The sequence below is a fragment of the Volvox carteri genome (genome assembly GCF_000143455.1).
Source record: "Volvox carteri f. nagariensis unplaced genomic scaffold VOLCAscaffold_19, whole genome shotgun sequence".
NCBI lineage: Eukaryota > Viridiplantae > Chlorophyta > Chlorophyceae > Chlamydomonadales > Volvocaceae > Volvox > Volvox carteri.
In genome coordinates this window covers 275072-298799 of record NW_003307562.1, presented here as the reverse complement: position 1 = coordinate 298799, position 23728 = coordinate 275072, and the positions used below count along the sequence as shown (strand labels likewise).

Here is a 23728-nt window from a genome sequence, read left to right as displayed (position 1 = left end):
CTCGCCGCGGAAAGCCCTCTCACACTACGTGCTGCTTTGGACCTGGCCCCGAGCGAATGGACGACACGACACTTCAGCATTACAGCTAAACTATTTTAAAAGGTGATCGTTGGAGATGTGTACTAGCTTTTAGGTTCAGCGTGGCATGCGAGTTCATCATGATTGACTGACTGACTGACTGATTGACTGACAGCAGTGACCCCCGGGGCCTTTGGGCCCCCAAAAATCAAACCATGGCCGCTCTCCATTCCCTGCGGAACTGCCTCCTCTTCAAGGGGCTTAAACAGGACACAAAAGCGTCGGTGAGGTACTCTTACCGTCCGACGTTGATTTAAGGCCGCGGCGGCCGGCAGAATAGAGGTCCCCGCGTCAGGTAAAACAGCACGCAGGCAGCAAACCTCGAAAACCGGTCCTCATTCCGACGATGGCGACGACGACGACAACAGCAGCAATGCTGCACCAAGATTGAAAAACACAAACAAACAAACAAACAGAACTCCCCTCCATAAGCACTCAAAAGAAACGTTCACTAAGGCTTCCGCATGCAACAAACATGTCTATGGCCTACTTCATTAACCTCATAACCTGTATATATTAGCATTCCGCATCATGTGCACCCGCGGAATACTGCCACACGCCCCTCCAACTGCGCATCGGGGCCCCGTTTTCCGTATTTACAGTATAAAAAAGCTTGTACCGGTATCAGGACGAGGCACATTGTTCTCGGATATTGTTCATGTCCTGCGGTACACACTGCGCTACGCTACACTGCAATGTCAACCAGCCGAATGCGAATGCGAAGTGACTATGCAAATAGATGGCCGCGCCAGCGCCAGCACCAGCACACCGAAAAGAACAACCCGTGCAGCCTGCTTCATGCCACAATTTCTGCGCATATCGCATCTCTCAGCGCCATTAGCACCCAGGACATACATACATACATACATACATACATACATACATACATACATCCCTCCGGATACAGATCCGCCTACCCCTCCGCCGCCCCTCACAAAAATGAACCAATGAAATACTCGACATACGTACATAAATACGTGCGATGTTCCTCTAATTATATCTCTCTCACACACACGCGCAGAGAAAACCCCGTACACAGAAACACATGGTGCCAACAGGCGGCCGCCATGCCCCGCTGGCCGCCGCCACGAAGCACACGCACACACATGCATGCACATAACGACATGAACAGTTTTCCACGCCCGAGAAGTAATGGGGCAGCGGCTAAATAAACTTGATCTCCGACATAACTCAAAATGCCGGAGCAGATAGGCACTGACGGAACCTAAGCCAGGGCGCCGAACAAGACGCAAAAAGACGATGACCCACGAGCGCAGCAGGTCATGGCTGGGATAGAAACGCAAAGTGCGGCCGGGGCTTTCGATGCCCAGAGACGTGTGGAATTTCCGTGACCAGACGGTCTTCTTCTCATGCACTACTCCTTCAGATTCTAGCACCAACACCTAGGACGACCAATATTGTAAATTATATCAAGGTGAACGAGGGAAAAACTCCTTGCTCAGAACTTCATGTCCAGCGGCGGCAGCTGTAGAATCGCGACCTTCATGGTGATGGTCAGCAGCGCGGGCACCAGATCCAACCTCCCTGGAGTAGGCCCAGGCCCGGTCCCTGCTTCCACTCCTGCCCCAGCAGTAGTCCGCGACGAGGACGAGGAAGACGCGGACGCAGACGACGTCGGCGGCAGTTTTCCCATTGCCATCGCCGCGGGCGTGTGGGCCGTGGGTGTGGGCGTGGGCCTAGCCGCAGAACGGAGTCTTTGCCGTGGTGGTGACTGAGACGGTGAGGCGGTGAAGCCTCCGCCGCGCACCGCTCCCGCCCTGGCCCCCGTGGCTCCCGACGGTCCCGGAATCTGCTGCACGAGCAGCACTGGGTTGCGCAGCTCAATCCCCTGCATGCATACAACAGCGTATCGGGGGTTCTGAGGCACACGCAACGCGTCACGCATAAGCGAAACATGCCGGCAGGAGGGCGCCTAGACTACGTTGTGATAGGTTTCCGGTCGGAGCTGCAACCCAAGGCCCGTAGAGGGCACCTTTCCTCCCAGTCCCTTCTCCAGTGGACTCGGAGACAGTGCCATTCCCAAAGGACGGAAGCGAACGAACAGCAAAAGTACGATTCCGACTTTTGAAACGGCCGCGATCAGGAAATCTGCGGACTAAGTAGCAAGCAGCAGTAAAAGCATAGCAAGCAGCCAAAAAGCAAAACATGCAGCAAGGAGCAGGACACAGAAACAACAACGACGCCTCCCACATATCCTAGGATTTGACAGGGACACCGGCTTACAGAGCACAGAACCAGACCGCAGTTCCAGGACCTTCCAGGATCCGCACCTGTAAGTTGATCACGAGGCTGCTGAAAAAACGCCGTAAACCCTCCGCCACCACCTCAGCCCCCGCATCCACGTCCGGGTCGTCCATTGAACCAGCGCTGGCAGCGCTCAACGCTACTGCGCCGGCGCCAGCGTCGGCTGCCACAGCAGCGCCGTACGGCAGCGCCGCTGGCGCAACCGTTAGCGTCTGGACGACCCTCCCAGCGGATCCGGATCGCCCGACGACTGTCGCCTCCGCCGCCGTAACCGTCGTTCTGGCCGCCGTTGCCAGGGGTTCATCCGCACTGCCAACGGAGGCGAAGCTTCCCGTGGTCGACTTTGACGCCGGTACGACACGCCTGGCGGATACCGTGAGCTGTTCCAGGGTGTTCGAGGAGGCTGCAACGGTGGCGATGCCGCCGTTACCACGCGCCGCTGCCGCTGCAGGCGGTGGCGCCGGCGGTGGTGTACTCATGGTGACGGCGTATCGACGGCCGTCGCCCGCCCAGGTGCCCTCGTAGGTGATAACGCCGCGGCCGGTCGGGGGGTCCAGTCGGACGCTGGCAGTGTTGCGATCAAAGGCGAAGGAGTGGCCCTGCGTAAGCAGGTATTTGCAGACAGGTTGCAGCGTTTGCTGGCCCGGGATTGAGCGATGACTTGAGAGCATTTGCACGACACGGCAAGAAGAATCCTAAATATTCTCCTTGAAGCAGAGAAAACCTTTTATGCCTACGTTTTTCCCTGCCTGCCGTCTTTCATGCAACCTGGCTTACCTTGACCGCTCGGGCCGCCGCTGCTACCATGATGGGATGCACCATGAAGTTTGCTAGGTCCTGACTTGTGAGCGTAAATGCCACGGAGCCCTGAGGTTGAGGTTGAGGTTGGAGGTGGGGTTAAGAGTGGAGGCGACGCGGGTACAAGGTTAAGAGCGGGAAGGGGGAAAGCGAGGGCGGAGGGCGGCAGTATACGAAGGCAGGTGGTAACCACATGGAGGGATGAAAAACGGTAAGGAGGGAGAGGGGGGAGAGGACATAGTTGGACGGACAGAGAATGTGCAAAAGGTCCCGGGAGAAAGTGCAGCGCAGATGTCTTGGATAGGGAGTGACAGCAGCAGGCCTTGGGCATGCAGGCTGGCGCTGAAGGAAAATCCCAGCATTCCGCACCTGCGGGATATTTTTCAGCGCGACAGTTTGCTGCCAAACCAGCTTTTGGTAATCCAAGATGAGCTCGCCAACGTCTACCGTCAGCTGTTCGGCAGTCAGCGCCAGGGGTGTTCGCCAATTGTAGCCGCGGACGGTCATCCCCCCAAATTTGCCCTCCAGCAAACCCCAAGCCGTCGACCGGACATCGACGTGAATACCAGAGTGCTGTTTTAGCCGTGACCTCAACGCCAATTCGAAAGCTCGTTCGAGCAGCTCCGCGGTCTGCAATGGCCAGGATGACCACGCCATACGGAGAAGTTACGCGGTGCGCTGAACAGTTTCTAGTAATATGGCAGCATGTAACGCAGGAAGGAGGCACCCTGAAGTCACTAGGCTGCGAAACGTACGCTGGCCAGGAGGAGCTGCATAGCGTTACAGGCTCGCGCTCCGACATCCCCCAACGGTTGGCGTGTGCTGCAAACCCAGATCGCGATGGGCGTCCTGCATGTTCATCTAAACTTACCATGTCCTTTTGGCCTGGGACGGGCCTCGTGTTACCCAACGCTCCGGGCACGAAACCCGTAACGACGAAATGCCGACCGCCGCAAGGAAAGCCCGCATGTCCTTGCCGAGCCCCACCGACATGCCTTACTCGTGCATGGTATGGTTTGCGCAACACAGCAAAGCGCCCTGCTTGCATGGCAGCGCCTTGCCTTGTACTTCTAGACTTCAAGCTTCAAAAAATGCCCCAGGTGTGATAGGAGTAGTTAAAGAAATTAGCTGAGTTTAAGTTACCCCTTCGCAAGCTATCCTCACGACTCCAAAAATTGCGCTGCCTTCAGCGGACTCCTGGCTGCACGCTGGCGCCTCTTTGTGGTCTGGGTTGGTGGTGTTAAAAGAACATTGTTGCACCTGTTTAAAGATGCGCTTGACGGCTTTGGACCAAACTTGGAGGTTTAGGGCTTCACTGCTCAACGACATCACTATTTCCAATGGGCCTTGCGTTCTGCGTCTAACACTGCTTTTGCGAAGTAGCAGTATACATTTTACATACGTAAATACAATTCATGCTTTTTACCCTGAAAGGTGCGTGTGCCTGGGAGAAAATATCGTCCGCGGCTAATATTCCCCGTGCGCACCGCCCGACGGGCAGGCAGTTTGTACGAAAACCGCCACAATCTCACTTCAACTAAAAAGCGCAATGTCTCCATAGTGTAATGTTCTGTGACGGTGTCGGTATCTCTTACTTGTTTCAGCCCCAATCGTGCATTCCTGGTTAGAATAAGGATTCATCACACGTAACGTGTGATGAATCCGGACGATTGTTGCAACGGTTGCAAAAGACCACTACGACAGACGTTGCGATTTGCGTCCTTGCGTACCTGACTATTTTTAGTCCTGAAAACATGAATCCTAAGAAAGGTCGCTGCTGGAATGACTTAACGGCGGACCTTGTCGAGCAAGTCGTTAGCTTCCGGGATCCAAATGAGGTTGTACGTACTATCAAGGAAATCGATAATCTGTGAGAGAGGAGAGGGAAAGTGAAGACGGTGGGGATCTGCAAGGGGATGAAGGGGAGGGGGTCAAATAATACATGCCTCTGATTCCAGTGGTTCAGCAGTGGGGGGGAACACAATGCAACCATTCGCGAGGGGCACGCAGCGCAGGCAGCACAAATGAATGCAGGTTGTGGGAAGCAAGGCAAGGAGGATTTGGCTGGCACCGGAGTTGGAGACACGACCGGACGCGCCATGCATCTCTGGATCTACATTTCCAGGAGGAAAATATTGTTATTGTATACTGTAATCCGAGTAAACTAAAATTACAGTATACAATAACAGTACCTGTACCGAGGGGTTACCGACACTGACATGTGAGGTCGCTGCTGTGGGGATGTGCTGGGTTCGTCGACGACATCGAGGACCCAGTTCGCGGCAAGGAGGGAGCACCATGAACGCGCGAGTGTGCGGTATAGTTGTACAGGTATAGTTGTGAGAGACTCAAGAGGACGTTTGAAAGGAGCAGTCCGCAAGAGAGCTCAGAAGAACCATCGAAAGGTCATTGCATCCAACCTCTGGCTGGTGACGTTTGGGTCTCTCTGGCGGTGTAGGGGATGTTGAGGAAGGGTATGCCGCAACGACCCCACAGTGGAGACCCTGTCATTGTGTCTGTTCTTCAGCCTGGTATGTGAAAAAATCATGAATCCTAAGAAAGGCCACCCACGGAACCTGGACTTCTGTGCATATGGGTGATAATGATGGTAATCGTAATAATAATAGCAGACGCTGGTGTGGTGTGCATGTGCATGTGCATGTGCATGTGCATGTGCATGTGCATGTGCATGTGCATGTGCATGTGCATGTGCATGTGCATGTGCATGTGCATGTGCATGTGGGCGCATCCTGGTGCCATGTAAATACGGGGGCCTCGGGGGGTTCCTGTGGACTGGACCGATACACGTCACTTTGATATGCGCATAGTAAAGGGTGTGAACGCATTACCCTGCTGTACGACGCCGTACCTTTAGAGGCGACCTAGAGGTACGACTGAATCTCCATGTGTACGCAGGTTTCCATTCATTTTACAAATCTGCACCCATGCCGACCCATTAAAACATGTCCCAAGTGCTCCAAACACATATGTAAACATGTGAAGGTAATGTTTCCCAGTCCGTGCAATTTTGGGGTTATTGCAGCAGCGAAATTGAGCGGACGCCGGGCTGCGAAGCCTGATCATAACGAAAAGACCTGCGTTCAGCTCTCGCCGCGTCGGTACCATACCCCTCACAACCACGCAAGAAGTCTACCTCCAATGTTCCCATCCAATGTCGTCGTGATCCCGAAACCCCGCTCATGGAACTGTACGGCCTGAATACGGCAGTACGGCTGTACGGCGGTGTACCAAGCCAGGTCATGATTCGCCTTTCGCACGAGCCAGCACGAGAATGTATCGTGCTGGGTACGTCTATAGCACTGTAGATGTGCTGTGACACCTTGTCCTTCTGCTCAAAAGTAATCCTCGAGAATCGCTGAAATGCCGTACAGCGCGGTCCAAAACACCGCCGCCAGCAAGGCTTGCGGCAGCGGCAGCGCAGCGTGTAGGAGCACCACTCCCCCCCAGATGCTCATCGTACTGCCCACGTACTGCGGATGAGGTACGGCACTGAAGGGCCACTCGTTAACCCACGGGACGCTGCGACCCAGGCGACTGCCGTAATAGACTCCCGTGACGCCAATGGCCCGGTATGTACCGATGTTCAAAGCCTAAGGGACCAAACGCCGTCCACACCAGCCGTACAGTATGCGATATTTTTACTTAAGGGTGGGACGAATGGAGATGGAGGGTACGACTAAAAGTGAGCACGTCTCGGATATGAATGAAGGTTCGGAAACAAGTGCAGAAACGAGTGTCGCACCTTCAGCGGTAACATGTACACCATGACCAGTGCCCAAATCCTTTCTTACATAGAGAAGCCGTGCCGTACCTGTCCGTACACTACCAAAGTAAGTGCCAGCAGCACCTGCCACGTCGTCATGGGGTGTCGGAGACACACACCCGAAGGCTGGGAGGACCAGGCCCACAAGAACACATTGCTAAATTGCAATACTGCGGGGAAGAAGAGGGCCGGCGGGGAATGGGAATCTGTGTGCGTGATCACAACTTTTGTCGTACCAAATCGTACGATACGACATGGCGATGTCTGACCAGTCAGCATGTTACATCAGAATCCTGATCTTCGGATCGCCGCGGTTGGGGCCGTTGGTTTCAGACCGTTGGGGGATGCGCCCTTCGTGCGCCACAGAACCCCCGCACATGTTTTTTCGTGACCGTGAAAACTTAAATTGGATGAACTATTGGTTGCTGTAGCATTAGTGATGTCGGTGCCCGTTGTCAGGCCGGGATGCCGGCAAGTACATTCCGCCGTTCCATAGCCCCTTATTGGGTTAGATACGGGGGAGTTACACACACACAGTCGTCGGGACACGGCTATCACCATTCATAACAATGGCTGATTTAATATCTCAACTGCAAATTGTTCCAATCCTTATACCTTTTTTTCTGTAACAATACCAAAAAAGCTTTAAAATCTAGGCGAGCGATATTTCGTTTAAAAACGAAATATGCACAGGAAAAGAGGTGCAAACAAGTTAAGCACATCCCATCCGCCGAAGCAGGCTCCTAGCGCCCGCACTCACCCTTTCCAGCAGCCCCCAGCCAAGCGAAGACAGGCACGGATTTCTTGCCAAAGGCGCGTCGCCACACCCCGGGTGTCAGCCACACGAATGCATATAGCAGATGGGGCAGTGCCAGGACAGCTAGGAGGTTAAAGGTGGAGGAAAGAATGGGCACTGGGAGCCGCTCGCAGAAAGCCAGCGGACCAAGCTGCGAACCCAAATCGCTGTCCTCAGCCATCATTGAGGTGCGGTATCCCAATCGATGTGATGTGGCGTAATGCAGTCTCAGGAAATATTAAGCGACTTAAGGAAATATATTATACTGTCTTATAGCATCAGCGAGAGGCGTTTGACAGCTTTTGGTCACTGCGTGTTATCTGGTGACCTATTTGGGTCAGGTATGTGTGCGTTTTGTCTTTTCATCAAATCTGTTTTGGTGATTATTTACGAAAGGCGGCGCGGACAGCTGGCTTGGGGGAGATTGAAAGGGATGGGGACTGACGTAAAAACGCGCACGGACCCGTTGGTCCGCTTTTATTTTCCCGCACTGCTGCTTGCGCGGCTCCTGGGTTGGACAACGCCTCGAGTTGATCCTGATGATCCGATGTTTATGTACGTGTCAAAGTTTTCTTGATGGATGGCCTCCGAGAAAACGGTTTAGGTTTTCCTTCGGAGCGCGAGCGGGAGCCCGAACTTGGAGCACCTTGCGCTGCGGAGCCAGTCATCATTAACGAAAAGGCGGAGAGATTCATAAGGAAGCATGATGTTTAATTTACTGGCCACAGTTGCGGATGTATGATTGTCTCCAACGAACTTGTTTGGTCCAATTCTGTAGTCAGATTGAGATGCACGTCCTTCCGTATGGGTGCGAGAAAGACGTTGCGTACTCAGTAACACAACACAAAGTGATAATTCAAGATGCTTGAGCGGCTTGAACAACTCGCGACTGCTGATCATCTCGTGGCCGAGGCTCTTTCCGGCCGAGATGTCGCTCGCGTCCTGGAAGCCGTGGAGCGTGCACTACTATCGCAACCAGAGGTCTTTGCGGAGGTAGTATCACAGCTAACTGGCGACGACGTTGAGGTTGGTTTCGGAGCGCACCTCGGCAGTAAACCGGGATGGCGACCGATTAGCACTCAACGGGAGAAGTTTGCACACTCTGGGCGAACTGTGCGTAGTTGACGCGGACCTTACTACTTCCTGGCCCTGCCCCACCTACCTTTTCCCCTTCGCAATCCCATCTTCCTACAACCGCCAGACGGGTAACCCCCATATCCCCCTTTTTCATCACACACCCTTTCGAATTCCCTATACAACTTTTGCTACATTGAATAAACGCAACAGCAATAAATCGAATGCTGCTCAATTCCTTCAGCATCAACCACCGCGCGCTTTTGCTCGTTTTAAAGGCCATTGACCCGAAACCGCAACCAGGGTTGCTCTCCCGACCAGCACCTCGCTGAGGCGGCCAGGGCAAGGGGGAATGCGTTCTTTCAAAAGGCGCAGTACGACGCCGCAGTGGAGTCGTACACAGGTGAGCCCAACAAACAATGTGTGGCACGATGCACTATTATCTATCTGCAACCGCTGCCTGCCTACTTTCCCGTTTGTTTGCATGTCTCCCTGTCTGTTTGTCTGTCTGTCTGTCTGTCTGTATTTCTGTCTCTGTCTGTATTTTGCCAACAGATTCCAAACCAACACATCCCACCCTTCCTCTCTTCCCTCTAAGACCCCGTCGTCTCTCTCAACCCCCAACTACCTACCTTGCCAACTACCTTGCCAACTACCTAACTAAACCATTCCGCTCACCCGCCAACGTAAACCTGCCCACAGAAGCTCTGCAGTACCAGTCCGCGCTTCATCCCACGGGCCGTGCCGCCGCCAGTCGCCTCTTCAGCAACCGCGCGGCTGCACTGCTGCGACTGCACGCAGCAGCGACCGCCTCCACGAGCAGGACCACCAGCACCACTGCCTCGTCCTCAGTCGCGATCGCCGCCTCGTCTTCCACTGCCGCGTCCTCCCCGTCGGGCTGTACGTCATCTGATCCCCAATCACCGCCTTCGCTGTTGTCGCCGTCATCGCCGGCGGCGGCGGCGGCGACGGCGGCGGCGGCGACGGCGGCGGCTGTGACGGCGGCCCGGTCAGCCTTAACGGACGCCCGTTGTGCCGTCATCGCAGACCCTAGCTTTTCTAAGGTATTGCGTGCAGAGTACGGGCCTCATGTACGATACACTGATGGGTGAATTCCCTAAAGGAGTCTATGCGCGACGCCAGGGTCCTGTAGCTGCTACAGCTGCTATTGCTGCTGCTGCCTTAGCTGCTGCTACTGCTAGTGCTGCTCGACGGTTGCAGCGCTGTTCGCGATCTGCTTCCTCGATCACAGAATTATTACTCAAAAAACGCAAGACCTTAAATTCCGTCAAATCCTGTGAAACCCTGTCAAGTCGGGTCAAACCCTGTCAGATAATCTTCAACCCATTCTTGGGCCCCTGTTAGCTCACACTTATCCGCACGGCACACGCAACTCGCGGCCACATGCAGTCGTACAAATACACGTCATCCGCACAGGTCTATGTCACTGTCCACCCCCCGCATAGGCCCACTATCGTGCCGCTTGTGCCCGGAGAGCTCTCGGTGACCTGAGGGGTGCCGTACATGAGTGCCGTACAGCCCTTGCGGTGGAAGCTTCCTTGGCCTCAGGGGCGGCTGTGGGAGCCGGAAAGGGACGCGGCAGCAGCGGGCAGGGCGGAGGCGCCGTCACAGCTGCCGTACCGGTTGGCGAGGCGGCGGCGTTGCTTGCAGAGCTGCAGCTGCAGCTTGATCCGGATCCGCATCGGGGTGGAAGTCAGGATCCGGAACCAGGAAGTAAGGCGCAGGGGCAGGAGCAGGAGGGGGGAAGCAGGCAGAGGAGCGCAGCCGGAACGACGGCCGTACAGGGGGAGGCTCCTGGCGGCAGCGGCAAAGGCAACGCTAGCGGCAGCGGCAGCGGCAGCGGAAGGGGAGTAGGAGTAGGAGTAGGAGTAGGAGGAGCAGGAGGAGGAGGAGAAAGAAAACAATTCCAAGGGGCGGATGGAGCGGCCCCCGAGGGCGAGGGCGAGGTGGAGCAGAGGCGATTACCAGTACGACGCGTAATCGACACACGGATCGTTGAGGCGTACACATCAGAGCTCGGCCGCCACCTTGTCGTCTCCCCCGACGCATCATCACCGTTGCCGCCCGCCACAGACGTACTGTACGACAGTCCCTTGGCGGCGGTGCTGTGTAAGCGCTGGCGGCGGCGCGGTCGCGGTCGCGGTCGCGGCGGGGCCGGCAGCGGCGTTGGTGGTTGCAGAAGCCCGAGCAACTCGGTATTGCGATGCTGGCGTTGCACGGCAGTCCTGCAGGACAAGCCCGGCGCGGTGTCGTACCCGTGTCTGTACTGTCCGATGGCGATGTACTGCAGCCTGTACTGCAGGTACGGTGACAGCCTAAAGCACGAATGATACGACGTTGCTGTAAATATGTGATAATAATTATTACAATTTATTTATTTCACTTTGTTTTATTATTATTACTACTTTAATACAACAATATATATTTTTTACCAAACCCCTTCAACGTCATATACGCACCATCGTCATTACTTTTCAAACCCGGCAGAGATCACGATTTGTTCCATGCCCCGGCTGGCTGCGAGTGCGGGCTTCCCTGGTCCCACGTGTTGCCTGAAGAGGCAATGCTGGCTTGTAGGCTGGTCAGGGGGGCAGCCGCCGCCGCAGCAGCAGCAGCAGCAGAAACAGCAGCAGTAGTGGCGGCGCCAGCGGCAGCGGAGGGCAATGCGGCCGCGACGGTGGCGGCGGCGGCGCCAGGCCTGCCGGCCGTTACATCAGGTGCCACGCCAGACCCACACTGTCCGACTCGTGGGTCGTTGTCGTCACCACTGCCGGCAGCGACGCCAGCGGCGTCGTGGAATGCTCTTGACAGATTGCTGGCTCACTGTGACAGGTGGACTCGGTGTTGGGAGAAGGGAACAGTACGACAGCTTTGCATTACTATTCATTTTAGCCACATTACATTACATTACTATATTTTTTTCCGCCATGTGTGCTGTTTTGTTGTGTTGCCTGACGAGGAGGGCCTTACGGTGCTTCTGATAACGGCTACCCGCCGGAGTGGGGAGGTGTGTATGTGTGTGTGTATGTGTGTGTATGTGTATGTGTGCGTGTGTGTGTATGTGTGTATGTGTGTGTATGTGTGTATGTGTGTGTTTGTGTGTGTGTGTGTGTGTGTGTGCGTGTGCGTGTATGTGTGTTTGTGTTTGTGTGTGTGCGTGTATGTGTGTGTGTGGTGGGTTTAGAGGCGGGAGGGGAACATCGATTTCGTTTGATCGAACTCACAGGGGGCCCTGCTCTGATATTTGGTAATGCGTAATAGGAAGTGTCCCATCTCTCCACTCTTCCACTTCCACGGTTCGTTGTTATAGAGGAGTCGTACGGTGGTTGGTAGTTGGGAGAACGGTGCTCCGAAAGCCTAGAAACCTCCCAAGGGGCCCTGCCCCAGCCTCGCCTCTCACTGCTCCGTCTCCCCCCTTTCTTCCTGTGCTGCTCCCTTTTACCACCCTTTGACCACCGCGTCCACAACCACGTTCACACCGCCACTTGCACCCATACCTACACCACCAGTCTGGGCACTGATGACCTCATCCGTACTGCCGTACTAGCGACAACAACCGCTGCCGCCTACCGGTCCGCATGCCACGTGGCGTTGCGGCGTTGGCACCGGCAACGGTTGCAGCCGCCTCTGGAGCTTCAAGATGATGATGATGATGATGATGATAACGATGATCATCTTGATGATCTTGATGATCTTGATGATATTGTCAAGGGGAAAGAGGAGGAGGAGGAGGAGAAGGAGGAGAAGGAAAATCTGGAGCAGCAGCGGCGGGAGCGACGGCGGCGACGGCGGTTGCAGAGCGGTGCCGTACCCGTCGGGGGGCTACGGCCGCCAGAGGTGACGGCGCGTGAGATTTTCCTGACGATGTGCCGAGTGCGGGTCAATGGCATTGCCGTACGACCTGACGTGATGACATCACCGTACGACAGGTTGGCGCTGGCGCTGTATCCCCGCGCTGCCTTGCTCAACCACAGCTGCGTGCCAAACCTTGGGCTAAGGTGGGTGGGTCCCGCCCTTTAAGACGTGTGAGTTTACGTGGATGCGAGTCGGATGATCGAGGAGCACTTGGCGGCGGTGGGATGTGTAGTCGGGGTATGCCGCAGTCGATACCCAAATCCTGGGTTTTAACCCTGTTTTATATATGAATTACATGGTGCATGGATTATATAATTGCAAGGGCAGCAGAGGCGAGAGTGAGGGGAGGCGGGGGGAGGGATCTCCTAACAGAGCCATACTGCGCCCTGCAACCCTGGAAACAACGCTTTTACCGTCATATCGTCACACACCACACACACGCACACCTCCTGACAACATCCTCGCATGTAGCTCCCCCCATTTCTCTCTCTCTCTAGCTCCCTAGCTCCCAAGCTCTCTAGCTGTACCCCTCTCACACGACCGCTCAAAGCAGTGAATGAGAATTTCGTGGATTGTTGGGGTACATGCGCATCATCATCACCACCATCATGATATCCTTACCCCCGACCCACAACGACCAACAACGACCAACAACGACCCACAACGACCCAACCACTCCCACAGGTTTCTTGGGCTGCGTCTGGTGGCTCGCAGCTGTCGGGAGGTTCTCCCGGGCCAGCCGCTCACCATCAGCTACGGGCCCCAGCAGGGCAAGATGCCCCGGGCTTCGCGAGTTGCGGCGTTGCAGGTCGAGTGGGTCGCGGCGGGTACCGCGGACTGTGGGGGCGCTGTAAAGGCCGTGTGTGGGAGGACGTCGGCTGTTCGAATCCTACTACGGTTCAGTTCTTAGGTTGAGGATGTGTGTCTCTTTTTCGTGGGGCGGGGGGTGATCGGCTCAAGAGGTGACGGGGACATCGGTGACGACCGCTGTGCGCTGACAGCCCCCTCCCTTCACCTTCCGTCACCATTTGTCCGCAACCATGGCGGGGATCACACACCATCTCCCCAACACTGCAGGCCCAGTATGCGTTCTCGTGCGGGTGTGATGCTTGTGCCACTGACCCACGGGTCACCGGCCATACGGCAGAGCTGGAGGCGGCGTTGTGGGGACTCAAGTGTCCTGGCTGCAGCACCTGGCGAGGCGACGACACGCAACAAGAGCAGGGATGTACGGCAGCAGCGGCGGCGGCAGGAGCAACAGCACGGGCAGCAGCAGCAGCAGCCAAACGAGAGCTGCCCGGCGCCGTGCTGGCCATTGACCCACGGGTCGGCGCTTTGTGTGGCGATGGTGGTGGCGACGCGGCGGCTGAGGCTGGGGGGAAAACGGGCAGCAACCGTAGCGGCGGCGACAATGGCGTCGGCGTCTGTGTACGGTGCGGGCGACGCCTGACGGCGGCGGAGGAAGGGGCGGCGGCGGAAGCCCTGATGGCGGCGGACGAGCTCGCAGAAGAGGCGGCGGCGGTGCTGGGAGAGGATGTCCTGATGGGGTTTGACAGCGTCAGTGATGCCGCTACCGCCGCCGCCGCTGCTGCTGGCGGCGGCGGCGGCGGCGGCAGCAGACCGCCGACGGCTGTATTGCTAACCGCCTGGCGGCGGCTACAACGCGCAGCGGAGCTTCGTCGTCAAGTGCTTCCGGACACCAACCGGCTGATGGGCCGCACTCTGCACCAGCTGGCGGCAGCAGCCGGAGGGATCCTACGTACGGCTGCATACTCGTCTCCGTCATCGTCAGCGAGAACAGACAATGCGCGGCCGTCGGCAGAAAGCGAACCGCTAGTTGCGCTGGTGTACGGCGCTGTGCAGTATATGTCGTACAACCTGATTGCGCTGCAGTTGGTGTACGGAAGCTGTTGTACGGAGGTGCTATATGAATTGGAGGTACTCCTGAGGCTTTTGGAGGCTGCGCTGCCGTTGCGGTTGCCGTCGCCGTTCAAGCAGCAACAACAACAGCTCTTGTCATCGTCGGTGGCGCCGCCGCCGTCGCCACTGCCGCCGTCGCAGCAGCAACGGCAGCGGCAACCCGCCGCGTCGGCCCTCGAGCGTTGCCCGTGCTGCGGCGCTGCCGGCGGAACTCATGAGGCTGCCGTACACTCTCGTCTCACGGAGCTGCTGGCGGCGGCGCTCTGTTGGTCGCAACGGGAACAGCGTCCAACGACCAACCGCCAACCGCAGCCGCCGGCCAGCGGTCCTTTGTGTGCTGCCGCCAGCTCCGAAGAGGGCGGCGGCGCCGGCGACAGTAGCGCTGCCGGTGGCGGCGGTGCCGCCGCCATCGCCGCTGATACGTCAGAGCTAGAGTGTCTGTGGAGGGGTACTCGCGCCCTGTACGGCTGCCTCGGCTGGCATGTGCTGGGACGGAGGCTGTAGAAGTGTACGAGCAAAAAGACAAAGTTGAAATCTAAGAACGTCAACAGAAAATTTTGTTATAAAACCGAAAGCAAGCAACGAAAAAGCGAGAAGGTAGGAAGAGGAACGGAACGTACGGCGGTGCTGTACGGTGCACTTCGTTCGTTGCCAGTATTATTACATATCGGCATCGCGGTCTGGAGTTCCGTATTCCCGTACGAAACGCAAACGATATTGAGTTGTTTCAAAAAAAAGTTGGAAACTTTAAAAAATTAAACGCCATGTATGCTGTATGAATGAACGGAGTAGGTGCCGTATTGTGTGTAAGAATGTGGTTTTGTTGTGTGTGTACGGGGGTTTTATAGGTCGACCCAATCAGGTGAAATAGGTGCTGCCGGCGACAGCTCTTTTGCTTCCAAGGTCCGAAAGACGGTGAGGTCAGAATCCACACGGTAATGTCACGCAGCAGTAGTATTAATCGCTATGCTGCCCTTCGTCTCTTTAGTGTTAGTCTCTGTAGTTTTATGGCCACATCCGTGCCAGGGTTCATCAAGGGTATAACAGACAATATATAACATTACTAAATAACATTACTCAGACAACGTGCCTCCCTCCCTGCCCTATTGGCTCCCTACCGGCCCCTGAAGAAATCGAGGTGGTGGTGGTTGACACACTCGCGCAGCCATTCGTTTGCTCTGTGGCTGCTTCCTTGCCCCTTGCGTTTGGTTTGTCAATACACATTACCCCCCCGCCGTGCGTCTCATCAGCTGCTCCATTCTTTTCCCCCTGACATGCTGTCCTGACATGCTTGCTGCCCTGGCATGCTGCCTACCCTTTCCACCACCACCACCAATCACCACGACCAGGGCGGTTAAGCTGCGAGCTGCACTACTGAGCCAACATTGACACGTCAGCCAACATTGATGAATAATAAAAACTGACGAAGCGGCGAATCGCGAGTCGGGTCCGCCTCTGCTACACAGCAAAGTCACCTAATAAGCCCATTTCCGAAATGGGCCCGACCACGGTAGCACCACGGTATATCGCCATTCCGAATGACAGTTCAAGTTACCTTGGCAGGGGAACGCTGAGTTTTCGTTTTAGCCACGCCCTGCAGCACGCCCTGGGAGCCCCTAGCAACCATCAACATCGCCAGCACCTCCACCTCCTCCAATATTACGGGTGGAATATGGGCCGATAAGCCCAGATAAGCCCCGATAGGCCGATAAGCCCCGATAGGCCGATAAGCCCCTCATCCAGAAGTCCCTCACAGCAACCCCAAAAACATGCACATGCACAGCCTAGAACAGGCGAATCAGTTTGACGGCTAAAGCAGAACTGCCAAGCTGTATGTATACTTGTCGCAGGCAAACCGCCTGCTGGTTTTCTCGACAGCTGCTTCTGTTGGCAGGGGTGGCTGCGGAGGGGAGAGACTGAGACTGTCGTGGGTTTGTGTGGGACTGATATACATACGACGTTCCGCTGCGGTGTGGGAGTTGTGTCGTGTTGCTGGCTGCCCGCCTTGAGGCCCCCCAAGTCCATGTCATCCCATCAGCACCACGTCCACATGGGCTGTGCCCAGGAATATAAGCAGTAAAGAGTATGCCACGTCCACGCAGACAGACAGACAGGCAGGCAGCCGGCCAACGAAGCAGGCAAACAGCCACATCAGACTGCAAGATATAAGATAATCCGACAGAGCGCAAGGCACTAAGCGAGGGCGGTGCAGTATCTCCCCTTCCCCAGCTCGCGTACACCTACATACATACATACATACAGTTCCCACCCATACCGCGGTGCGTAAAAAAACCTTTCCTCTCCTCCGTACTCCCACAAACCCCTCCTCGCCCTTCCACGCCTGGGGCATCGCACCCCTACCCTGGTTGTTCGCAATCCCGCTCCGAAACCCTATTCCCCCAATTCCATCCCCCAAACCTCTGGGGACACCTGCACTTCACTTCCCGCTTTCTTGCAGAAGGTTCCCAGAAACCCAACCCGCGCCAATCAGTGGTGTATGGGCGCAAGAGGAGGTGCTCGGACAGCGCTGAGGTCAAGTTGTGAATCCGCCTCCTCGTCCACCTCCCCCACAACAGCTCTGGGAGTTGGAGGGTGGATGAAGCGGGAAGAGGCGGAGAAGGCGGGAAATTATAAGAATACAAAAAAATGCGATTTCGTGGATGCAAAAGCCAAGAAGGGGGAGGGGTCCAACTGCCGGAGACGTCCAACTGATATCAACTGATAACAGAATCCCTAAAACAACTGATGCCACCGCGGCCTCCGCGAGGGGAACAGGGGGGAAGACGGTCAAGGTCAAGGGGCTCTTTCCCTCCCCCCCAACGGTTTCGGAGCTTTATGTTTCCAAACCTAACCCTAGAAAAATGGTAGCAGAGGAATCTGGACGCCGTCAAAGCAAGTTATCCAACAGGCCCTAATTTTTCATGAATAAAAAGTCGCAAGTCGCAACCTACACATTATCACCGCGGATGCAGTATACTCCGGGGTTTTGAATAATCTGGACGCCGGACTGCGAATGGCATGTTGGCGGGAAGGTGGGGAATGGGAGCGGAAGGGTTAGTGGGAGGGTGGGAAGCGGACGCAGGCTGCAGGGTGCTGGTTGAGGGAGAGGGTACGTGTACGGCCTGGTATTAGCGCACAAGTGGGCAGGAAAGTGGGGAAGAGGGAGGGGGGCCAAAACCTGGAGGGGGACACGATGTGGAAGGACACGCTAACAGGGGAGTTGACTTGGTTGACTTGCAATCCTCCGTAATCCCTCCCTCCCCACACATTTTGCCCGTGTTGACCCGACAGATTGCATTCTTCTTACACCGTTACCGACCTTCGTGGAATAAACTCGTTCTTGGCACTCTTGGAGCAATAGGTTGGTGGCCTGATCATATCCTCGCAAAATGCCCTGCAAGGTCGCACACGATGGCGGATTGCTCTGAGAGCTCCCGTACAAAGGGTACGCAAGGCCCTTGAGCTAGACCCGTATGCAAATGACCTACGCACCACGTAATGTTTTCCGTCGTTTGTGATGACCGAGATTTGAGCTGCGGGGCGGGCAGAGGCACGCAGCCGGGCTCAGTATGCGCGCCCAATCGCCGATTCCGCGACACCCGAATGTGCCGGAATACTCACTGCCTACAAGCGACGCCAATCCGGTCTCCCCAGACGCCATTTTTCTAAAATATTTACAGCACGGCGGGGAATGAAAGTAACTAGAAGATTGCCGCAAGGCAGCGGCGGCCTCTCAACTAGCACATTAAGGAATTTGGATAAAGGAGTGAATTTGGCCCCAATCAACAAATCCAATAGTGATAGTGATGTGAGCAGGTGGCTTACTCCGGTCGGCCCAGGATCAACTGACCTCTCAGTCAATTTCAAGCGGTGATTAGGAAACGATGCACGTAATTAGAGGTGTCTTCTTTGTCCCAAGCCTTGCACTGTCGGAATGAGGAATCGTGACGACGATACCGAAACACCCCAGTACGACTTTCGCTCTGCTTTGCAATAGTGATCTGCAGCGCATTGCGTGATAATTTACTCTCCTTCAACCTATTTACACTTGTGCGCGTCAGGCTTTGTTTTCTTCCTGCTATAGCCGCCTCGTATCTTTATCGCAATTTGTCAGTTCGGCATGGCTCACGTCGTTGCAGGTGTCGTAAGCCGCAGCTCTCTTTTAGGTACAGTATCAAGGGAACGTGTGGCTCCGAAATGCCTGCCACGCCGAGCCGGTGCGCCCTGCGTCCGGATGCTGCCCACCCCGGCACGTATAATTGAGCACAACGTAGCCGCCCGGCGTAGCATCATCCTTCGTGCCAAAGTAAGCCTTCCATGCTAACGCCCGTACATGGATTCTTCTGATAATAGACAATTTGCGACGGTTCTGAGCACGGCCTGGTCGTCTCGGGACATGTGCTCTCAACACGCCGACAGGCCTAACCACCCCCCGTACCTGCTAATCGCCGACGACCCATAAAATGCAGGTCCAGAAAATCTCTGGGGAGGAGCTCGAGGTGGCTATCGCTGGTCGTGACACCACCCTGATCGTTGACTTTTTTGCGGTGGGTTTGGAAAAAGATTCTTCCCGCCAAATCGAAACATTTCCCGCCAAATCCGAAGATTTTCCTTCCGCCACGGCTTACAACAGCGACAACAACTACTACCAGACCAGTATCAGACCACTAGGTGCAGCTGCTGGACGCATGCCGGTGATTGTTTTGCTCTCGCCGCGCTTCTACCCACGCCTACTTTAGTTTCATGCATGCTGCACCTCAAGGTGGAGCAGTCTGATCCACATTTAAATATGGCCCCGCATCGTTACACTCCATCAAACCCCTAGTAGATTATTCGCCATCATTCGCCAGTGGTTCGTCTTACCCCAGCTGATTCTTACGTCATTACTGTCGCCTATTACTTTCTCTCCCGCTACATCCCCTCATTCCTTGTATGTATGTCACCATTACCACCCACCGCCGTACAACCGATGCCGTACCTGGGTCTCACTTGTACACCTCTCGGTGCACTCCCATCCTCCGCCTCATCACGGAACACCGCAAAACGACAACATCTTTGGCTGCCACCGTTACAACCGTCACCACATCTCCAATTAATAAAAACCGATCCGTACACCTAAAATCCGTACACCTGGCGGCGGCGGCGGCGCTTCAGACCTGGTGTGGGCCTTGTCTTCTGCTGGCTCGAGAACTGGAGCAGGTAGTGGGAGTTAGGTTGTTTTTTGGGGGTTTGTGTAATTTTAGTTTTTACTAAAATTACACACAATACTAAAATTACACACAATAAAGAGGAGAGCTGTCTGAGCATTATAAGCTTTAGGGGGGAAAGGGGGAAAAAGAGCCGCAGGGTTAATCTTTCATGTTTGGGAATGTGGAGGAGGGTCCTCATGAAGGCTATCCCTGGAGGACAGCGATTGAGCACATGAAGCATCCTTTCGGAAGGCGATGTTCGATATGACGAACGATATCGCGATCATTCCCGGAGCTCCACTCCTCCTCCTCCTCCCGACGCCTCGTCATTCACCATCACTCGCCGACCGTCCCATTCCCCTGTCACCTACCGATCCGCCTGCTCTTTGCACCTACCCTGGTTGCACCTACCCTGCACCTGGTTGCACCTACCCTTTCCTCCTTTTTGTATTAGAACAATACAATGTATTTTTCTATAGTACTGTTACAGTAAGTTATTATAACCTCAGCTTCGGCATCACCACACGGTGGGCCCGTCCTGTGCCCTGGCGCAGGTGGCCGAGCAGCTGGAGGGCAAAGTGAAAGTGGTCAAGGTGGATGTCGACGAGAATCCCGAGCTTAGCAACCTACTGAAGGTCGGTACCGTACAGTTCCGTGCACGGAAATGCCGTGCAGTCCCCTACATTTTAAGCCTGTGGGCTTGGGAAACACCGCTTTGATGTGAAGCTTTAATTCTTTCAGGAGCTGAGTCGGGTTGGTTGCTGAGTTGGATTGGTTCAGATTGGGTTTTTTGGCGTGATGGAGGGGTGAGGTGTGTGTGTGTGTGTGTGTGTGAGACCGGGGGTAGCGCCGGGAATCCGGGTTCGTTGTTGTGAGCCGGCGCATGTGTATGGCACCTTTTCATGCCCTGGCGATGAGCCACACCTTCTCCTCCTCCTCTCCCTCCCCCTCCTACCGCTCTCTAACCACCTCCCCCCCTGGACCCTACCCAACCCACAGGCCTCCACACCGCGGGCAAATCCAATCCCGCACGTCTTTCTTTGCACCAACCACCACCACCACCACCACCACCAGTAGCAACATCATTATGTACTTCTCCCCCACACACACTCAAACACACACCATCTCCTTCTTCCCCCCTCGGCATCCCCCACGTGACTCTACCTTACTGCTCACTTCTTGCTGCTGGCTAACTTCTTACTTCTGGCCTCTTACTGCTAAGCGTCATGACTCCCGGATCGCTGTCTTCATGATCCCGTAATATCTCTCCCGTTCTTCGCTCACCTTCTAATAACCGGAACCTCCACACTGACCCACAGATCCAAGGTCTCCCCACGTTGGTGATCATACCCAAGGAAAACGGCAAACCTGCGCTGCGCACGGAGGGCCTGCTGCCAGCCGCGCAGATTATGGAGATTGTGGCTCAGCTTGAGAGCGGAACCTTGCAGTCTCAACCCCAGCCGCCACAGGAGCAGCCGCTGTGAATTTTCATTGAATTTGGAACAACAACAACAACAACAACAACAACAACAACAACAACGACATCTATCATAGCCCTTCGCACCGATGTATTATTTATTGGTACATCTGGGAAAAATCTAGGTGGCAGCAGCAAAACAAAAGAAAAAACATTACAAAACAGCCTTGACGAAAACAATAAGTTGATTGGCATGCTTCTTTGTGAGCATACGACGCATGTCTTGTGCGTGTAAAGGTGTGTGGGCACGGACAGATGAGCAAGCCCGCATTTTTACACACCCTACTAAGGCGGGTGCCGTACAATCAGTGTAGATTGTGGATGGCCGGATCTTTGACTACGAGCTGAGGGGGGAAGGATGCTCACATCGGCATTGGCCACATCGTCCTATAAACCCCACGTAGATACCATTTTCAACCATCGCAACCAACATGTGTAGCCCGTCCTAGGGGAGGAAGAGGAGTTAAGGCCCCTCCTTGATGCTCGAGGATGTGAAAGAAAGAAAACAAGGAACACTGCTGGGGGTGTCGTGGGGGGGATGGGGTCAGGTACGGATTGGAGAAGAACACAGCCCGAGAGCTCTTTTGGTTTGTGGTGTGTGTACGTTTGTGGTTTGGACCGAATCCAGTTCACTATCCCCGTGTATTTGGTGTTGTGTTTGGCGGTATGGTGTGTGTGTGTTATGACGTGCAGTGTGGAATAAAAAAAGCCGCGTGGCCTCTTTCGAGGAAACGTTTTTGTGAGGTTGCGTGTGGGGCGAAAGGGAGGTATGGGCACGTAACATCGCCTGTGGGGATGTTGCCCCTTGGTAGTGCCGAACAGGGGTTGCTATCCTGACCGTTTCATATGGTGGGCATGTTATTAAGATTTGTCAGCTTGGCTTTTGTTGGTTGTTGTCAGTTCGCAATGAGGAGGGTTACGGTACGGTGGCGTGGTGGCGTGATGTGCAGTTATCGCGGTGCTTGGCTGAGCGCCAGTTAACGGTGGAACTTTTCCCGCTTGCAAACCTCGCTAGGTTCCAAGTGCTCGAACGAAAGAGAATGAATTTTGATTATCATTTGCCATTTTTATTCCCAAGGAACATCTAACACAAGCGCGCATGCAGCGAGTACGTGCAGCCATACTTCCAAATCTGTAGTGTCTAACTATCTACAATCTATCTGCCTACATATTCTATGTTAAAAAACCCACTGACGTAAAACTCTGAAGTCAGAGAGCCTGCTCTCTAAGGGCCGGATTGATTGGCGCGATCCGAAGGGTTCACAATTCAATCCTTTTCTACATCAGCCAGTTCCACTGGTCAAAACCTTGGCTGGGAGGTAAAATATTGAATGGTTGCCCCCTTTAACTAAAAGGCCTGCCTGTAATTTGCAAATTATTGTTTGCAAATTCCACTTAGGGCACCACCCTGCCGATGCTTTCCATAAATTCGAACCCACTTTCAGATGATATCTTCCCTGAAGGAGCTGGGATTGTATGGTGAAAGGGTTCCAGATGCCTGAGTTGGACCTCGTTAAGCAAAGGCTGCTGCGGTCGAAGAGGAAATCGGTAGGAACAAAGCGGAAGTTGACGCAATTCGCCCCCGAATCGAGAGTCGAGGGCAGGAGACTCCACTGGCATTTTAGAATCTGGGTCGGTGCTCATGAGTCTCACAGCGGAGTTTTCCCTTTGCAGTCTTTCCTGTCTGACCCTACGCTATGTGATGGGGTACGAGCTGGCGTTGTGTCTAGGTCCAGTCTAGGAAGGGATAGGTGGAGGTGTCTGAGAGGCGTCCGGGGTTTCGAGCTCTTCTGAGCATCTTCGTCTTCGAGCTTCTTGGAACCGCCCCTGTTTGGAACGCTACAAATGTGTTGGAAAGTGCTCTTAGGTACACTCAGGCTTGACACTTCGGTAGTTTGATTAGTTGCCGTTATCCCAATACGACATCGGATCAGGATTGGCTACGGTATGCTTATATACTGCTTGCGTATCCTTTCTCTCTCTCTCCTTGTGTAACGATATGAGCGAGTGATGTGTTCACTGAAGGACTCTTATCTCTAACAGGTTATGAGCCCCGCGCTTTAGCGTGCGGTCATCCGTTTGCCCGGTGGTGCCTTTTTCTGCTGTGTGCGGACTTAGCTGTAGGCAAGGATGAAAATAGATAAGGAGGATTTTTATTTCTCCATTAGCACCTTTCACCTCTTGAAGGAGCACGTCATCGGCGTCCTTCAACGTAAAGGACTAGCGAACGCGATCAGCCCCGTGCAGGCTACGCGGGATGTAGTGACAGACGAGCAAGACCAGCGAGCTTTGGGCGTTATCAAGGAATTCATCCGCGTCCTGGAGAAGCCCCTGTACGCGCGTCACGCGAAGGCGTACGACCTGTGGCTTGCTTTGGCGGCTAAGTATGGGCAGCAGACTCGAGCTGCGAAGAGCTTATTGGTTCAACGGTTGACCCAATTCAAGATGGAATCGAGCGAGACGATCAGCGA

At 54.9% G+C, this 23728-nt stretch overlaps 5 protein-coding genes across 5 annotated transcripts in view; 2 read left to right on the top strand and 3 right to left on the bottom strand.

The window, feature by feature from the left end:
• Positions 1-1537: 1537 nt before the first annotated feature.
• On the bottom strand, positions 1538-7902 carry VOLCADRAFT_90950 (uncharacterized protein; the record flags this gene model as incomplete). The annotated part of the gene is made up of 7 exons (XM_002950458.1): positions 1538-1927; positions 2370-2942; positions 3121-3210; positions 3511-3771; positions 4941-5009; positions 6974-7095; positions 7686-7902. The coding sequence occupies 7 exons, from the start codon at positions 7900-7902 to the stop codon at positions 1538-1540; spliced, it is 1722 nt and encodes a 573-aa protein (XP_002950504.1).
• Positions 7903-8582: 680 nt separating this feature from the next.
• Positions 8583-15414, top strand: VOLCADRAFT_104745 (SET domain-containing protein; the record flags this gene model as incomplete). The annotated part of the gene is made up of 9 exons (XM_002950566.1): positions 8583-8834; positions 9099-9198; positions 9498-9732; positions 10291-11118; positions 12326-12814; positions 13356-13479; positions 13749-13899; positions 14464-14609; positions 14904-15414. The coding sequence occupies 9 exons, from the start codon at positions 8583-8585 to the stop codon at positions 15093-15095; spliced, it is 2517 nt and encodes an 838-aa protein (XP_002950612.1). The 3' UTR covers positions 15096-15414.
• A 621-nt stretch (positions 15415-16035) lies between these two features.
• VOLCADRAFT_90948 (uncharacterized protein) lies at positions 16036-18494 on the bottom strand. Its single transcript, XM_002950457.1, has 5 exons — positions 18213-18494; positions 18084-18124; positions 17911-17985; positions 17543-17598; positions 16036-17169 (listed from the first exon to the last, which is right to left on the bottom strand). Exons 1-5 carry the CDS (start codon positions 18250-18252, stop codon positions 17079-17081), a joined length of 303 nt encoding a protein of 100 aa, XP_002950503.1. The 5' UTR covers positions 18253-18494; the 3' UTR covers positions 16036-17078.
• Positions 18495-18628: 134 nt separating this feature from the next.
• On the top strand, positions 18629-22313 carry trx6 (thioredoxin). The gene is made up of 5 exons (XM_002950565.1): positions 18629-18897; positions 19061-19138; positions 19746-19790; positions 20335-20415; positions 21100-22313. Exons 1-5 carry the CDS (start codon positions 18712-18714, stop codon positions 21262-21264), a joined length of 555 nt encoding a protein of 184 aa, XP_002950611.1. The 5' UTR covers positions 18629-18711; the 3' UTR covers positions 21265-22313.
• A 339-nt stretch (positions 22314-22652) lies between these two features.
• VOLCADRAFT_90946 (uncharacterized protein) overlaps positions 22653-23728 on the bottom strand; it is a gene marked incomplete at both ends in the record, with an annotated part of 16591 nt that continues 15515 nt past the window's right edge. The window contains one exon of the mRNA XM_002950456.1: positions 22653-22784. Within this exon, the coding sequence (XP_002950502.1) occupies positions 22653-22784 (132 nt within the window). The remainder of the gene's footprint in view (positions 22785-23728) is intronic.

Excerpts from the sequence above, each read along its gene's own strand:
- VOLCADRAFT_90948 (XM_002950457.1), bottom strand. The coding sequence starts at position 18,252 with ATGGCGTCTGGGGAGACCGGATTGGCGTCGCTTGTAGGCA. Across the intron at positions 17,986-18,083 it reads ACGACGGAAAACATTACGTG|GGCATTTTGCGAGGATATGA; the intron begins GTGCGTAGGTCA and ends GCGACCTTGCAG. Across the intron at positions 17,599-17,910 it reads AACGAGTTTATTCCACGAAG|TCCGGCGTCCAGATTATTCA; the intron begins GTCGGTAACGGT and ends TGCCATTCGCAG.
- trx6 (XM_002950565.1), top strand. The coding sequence starts at position 18,712 with ATGGCTCACGTCGTTGCAGGTGTCGTAAGCCGCAGCTCTCTTTTAGGT. Across the intron at positions 18,898-19,060 it reads GCATCATCCTTCGTGCCAAA|GTCCAGAAAATCTCTGGGGA; the intron begins GTAAGCCTTCCA and ends CATAAAATGCAG. Across the intron at positions 20,416-21,099 it reads AGCTTAGCAACCTACTGAAG|ATCCAAGGTCTCCCCACGTT; the intron begins GTCGGTACCGTA and ends ACTGACCCACAG.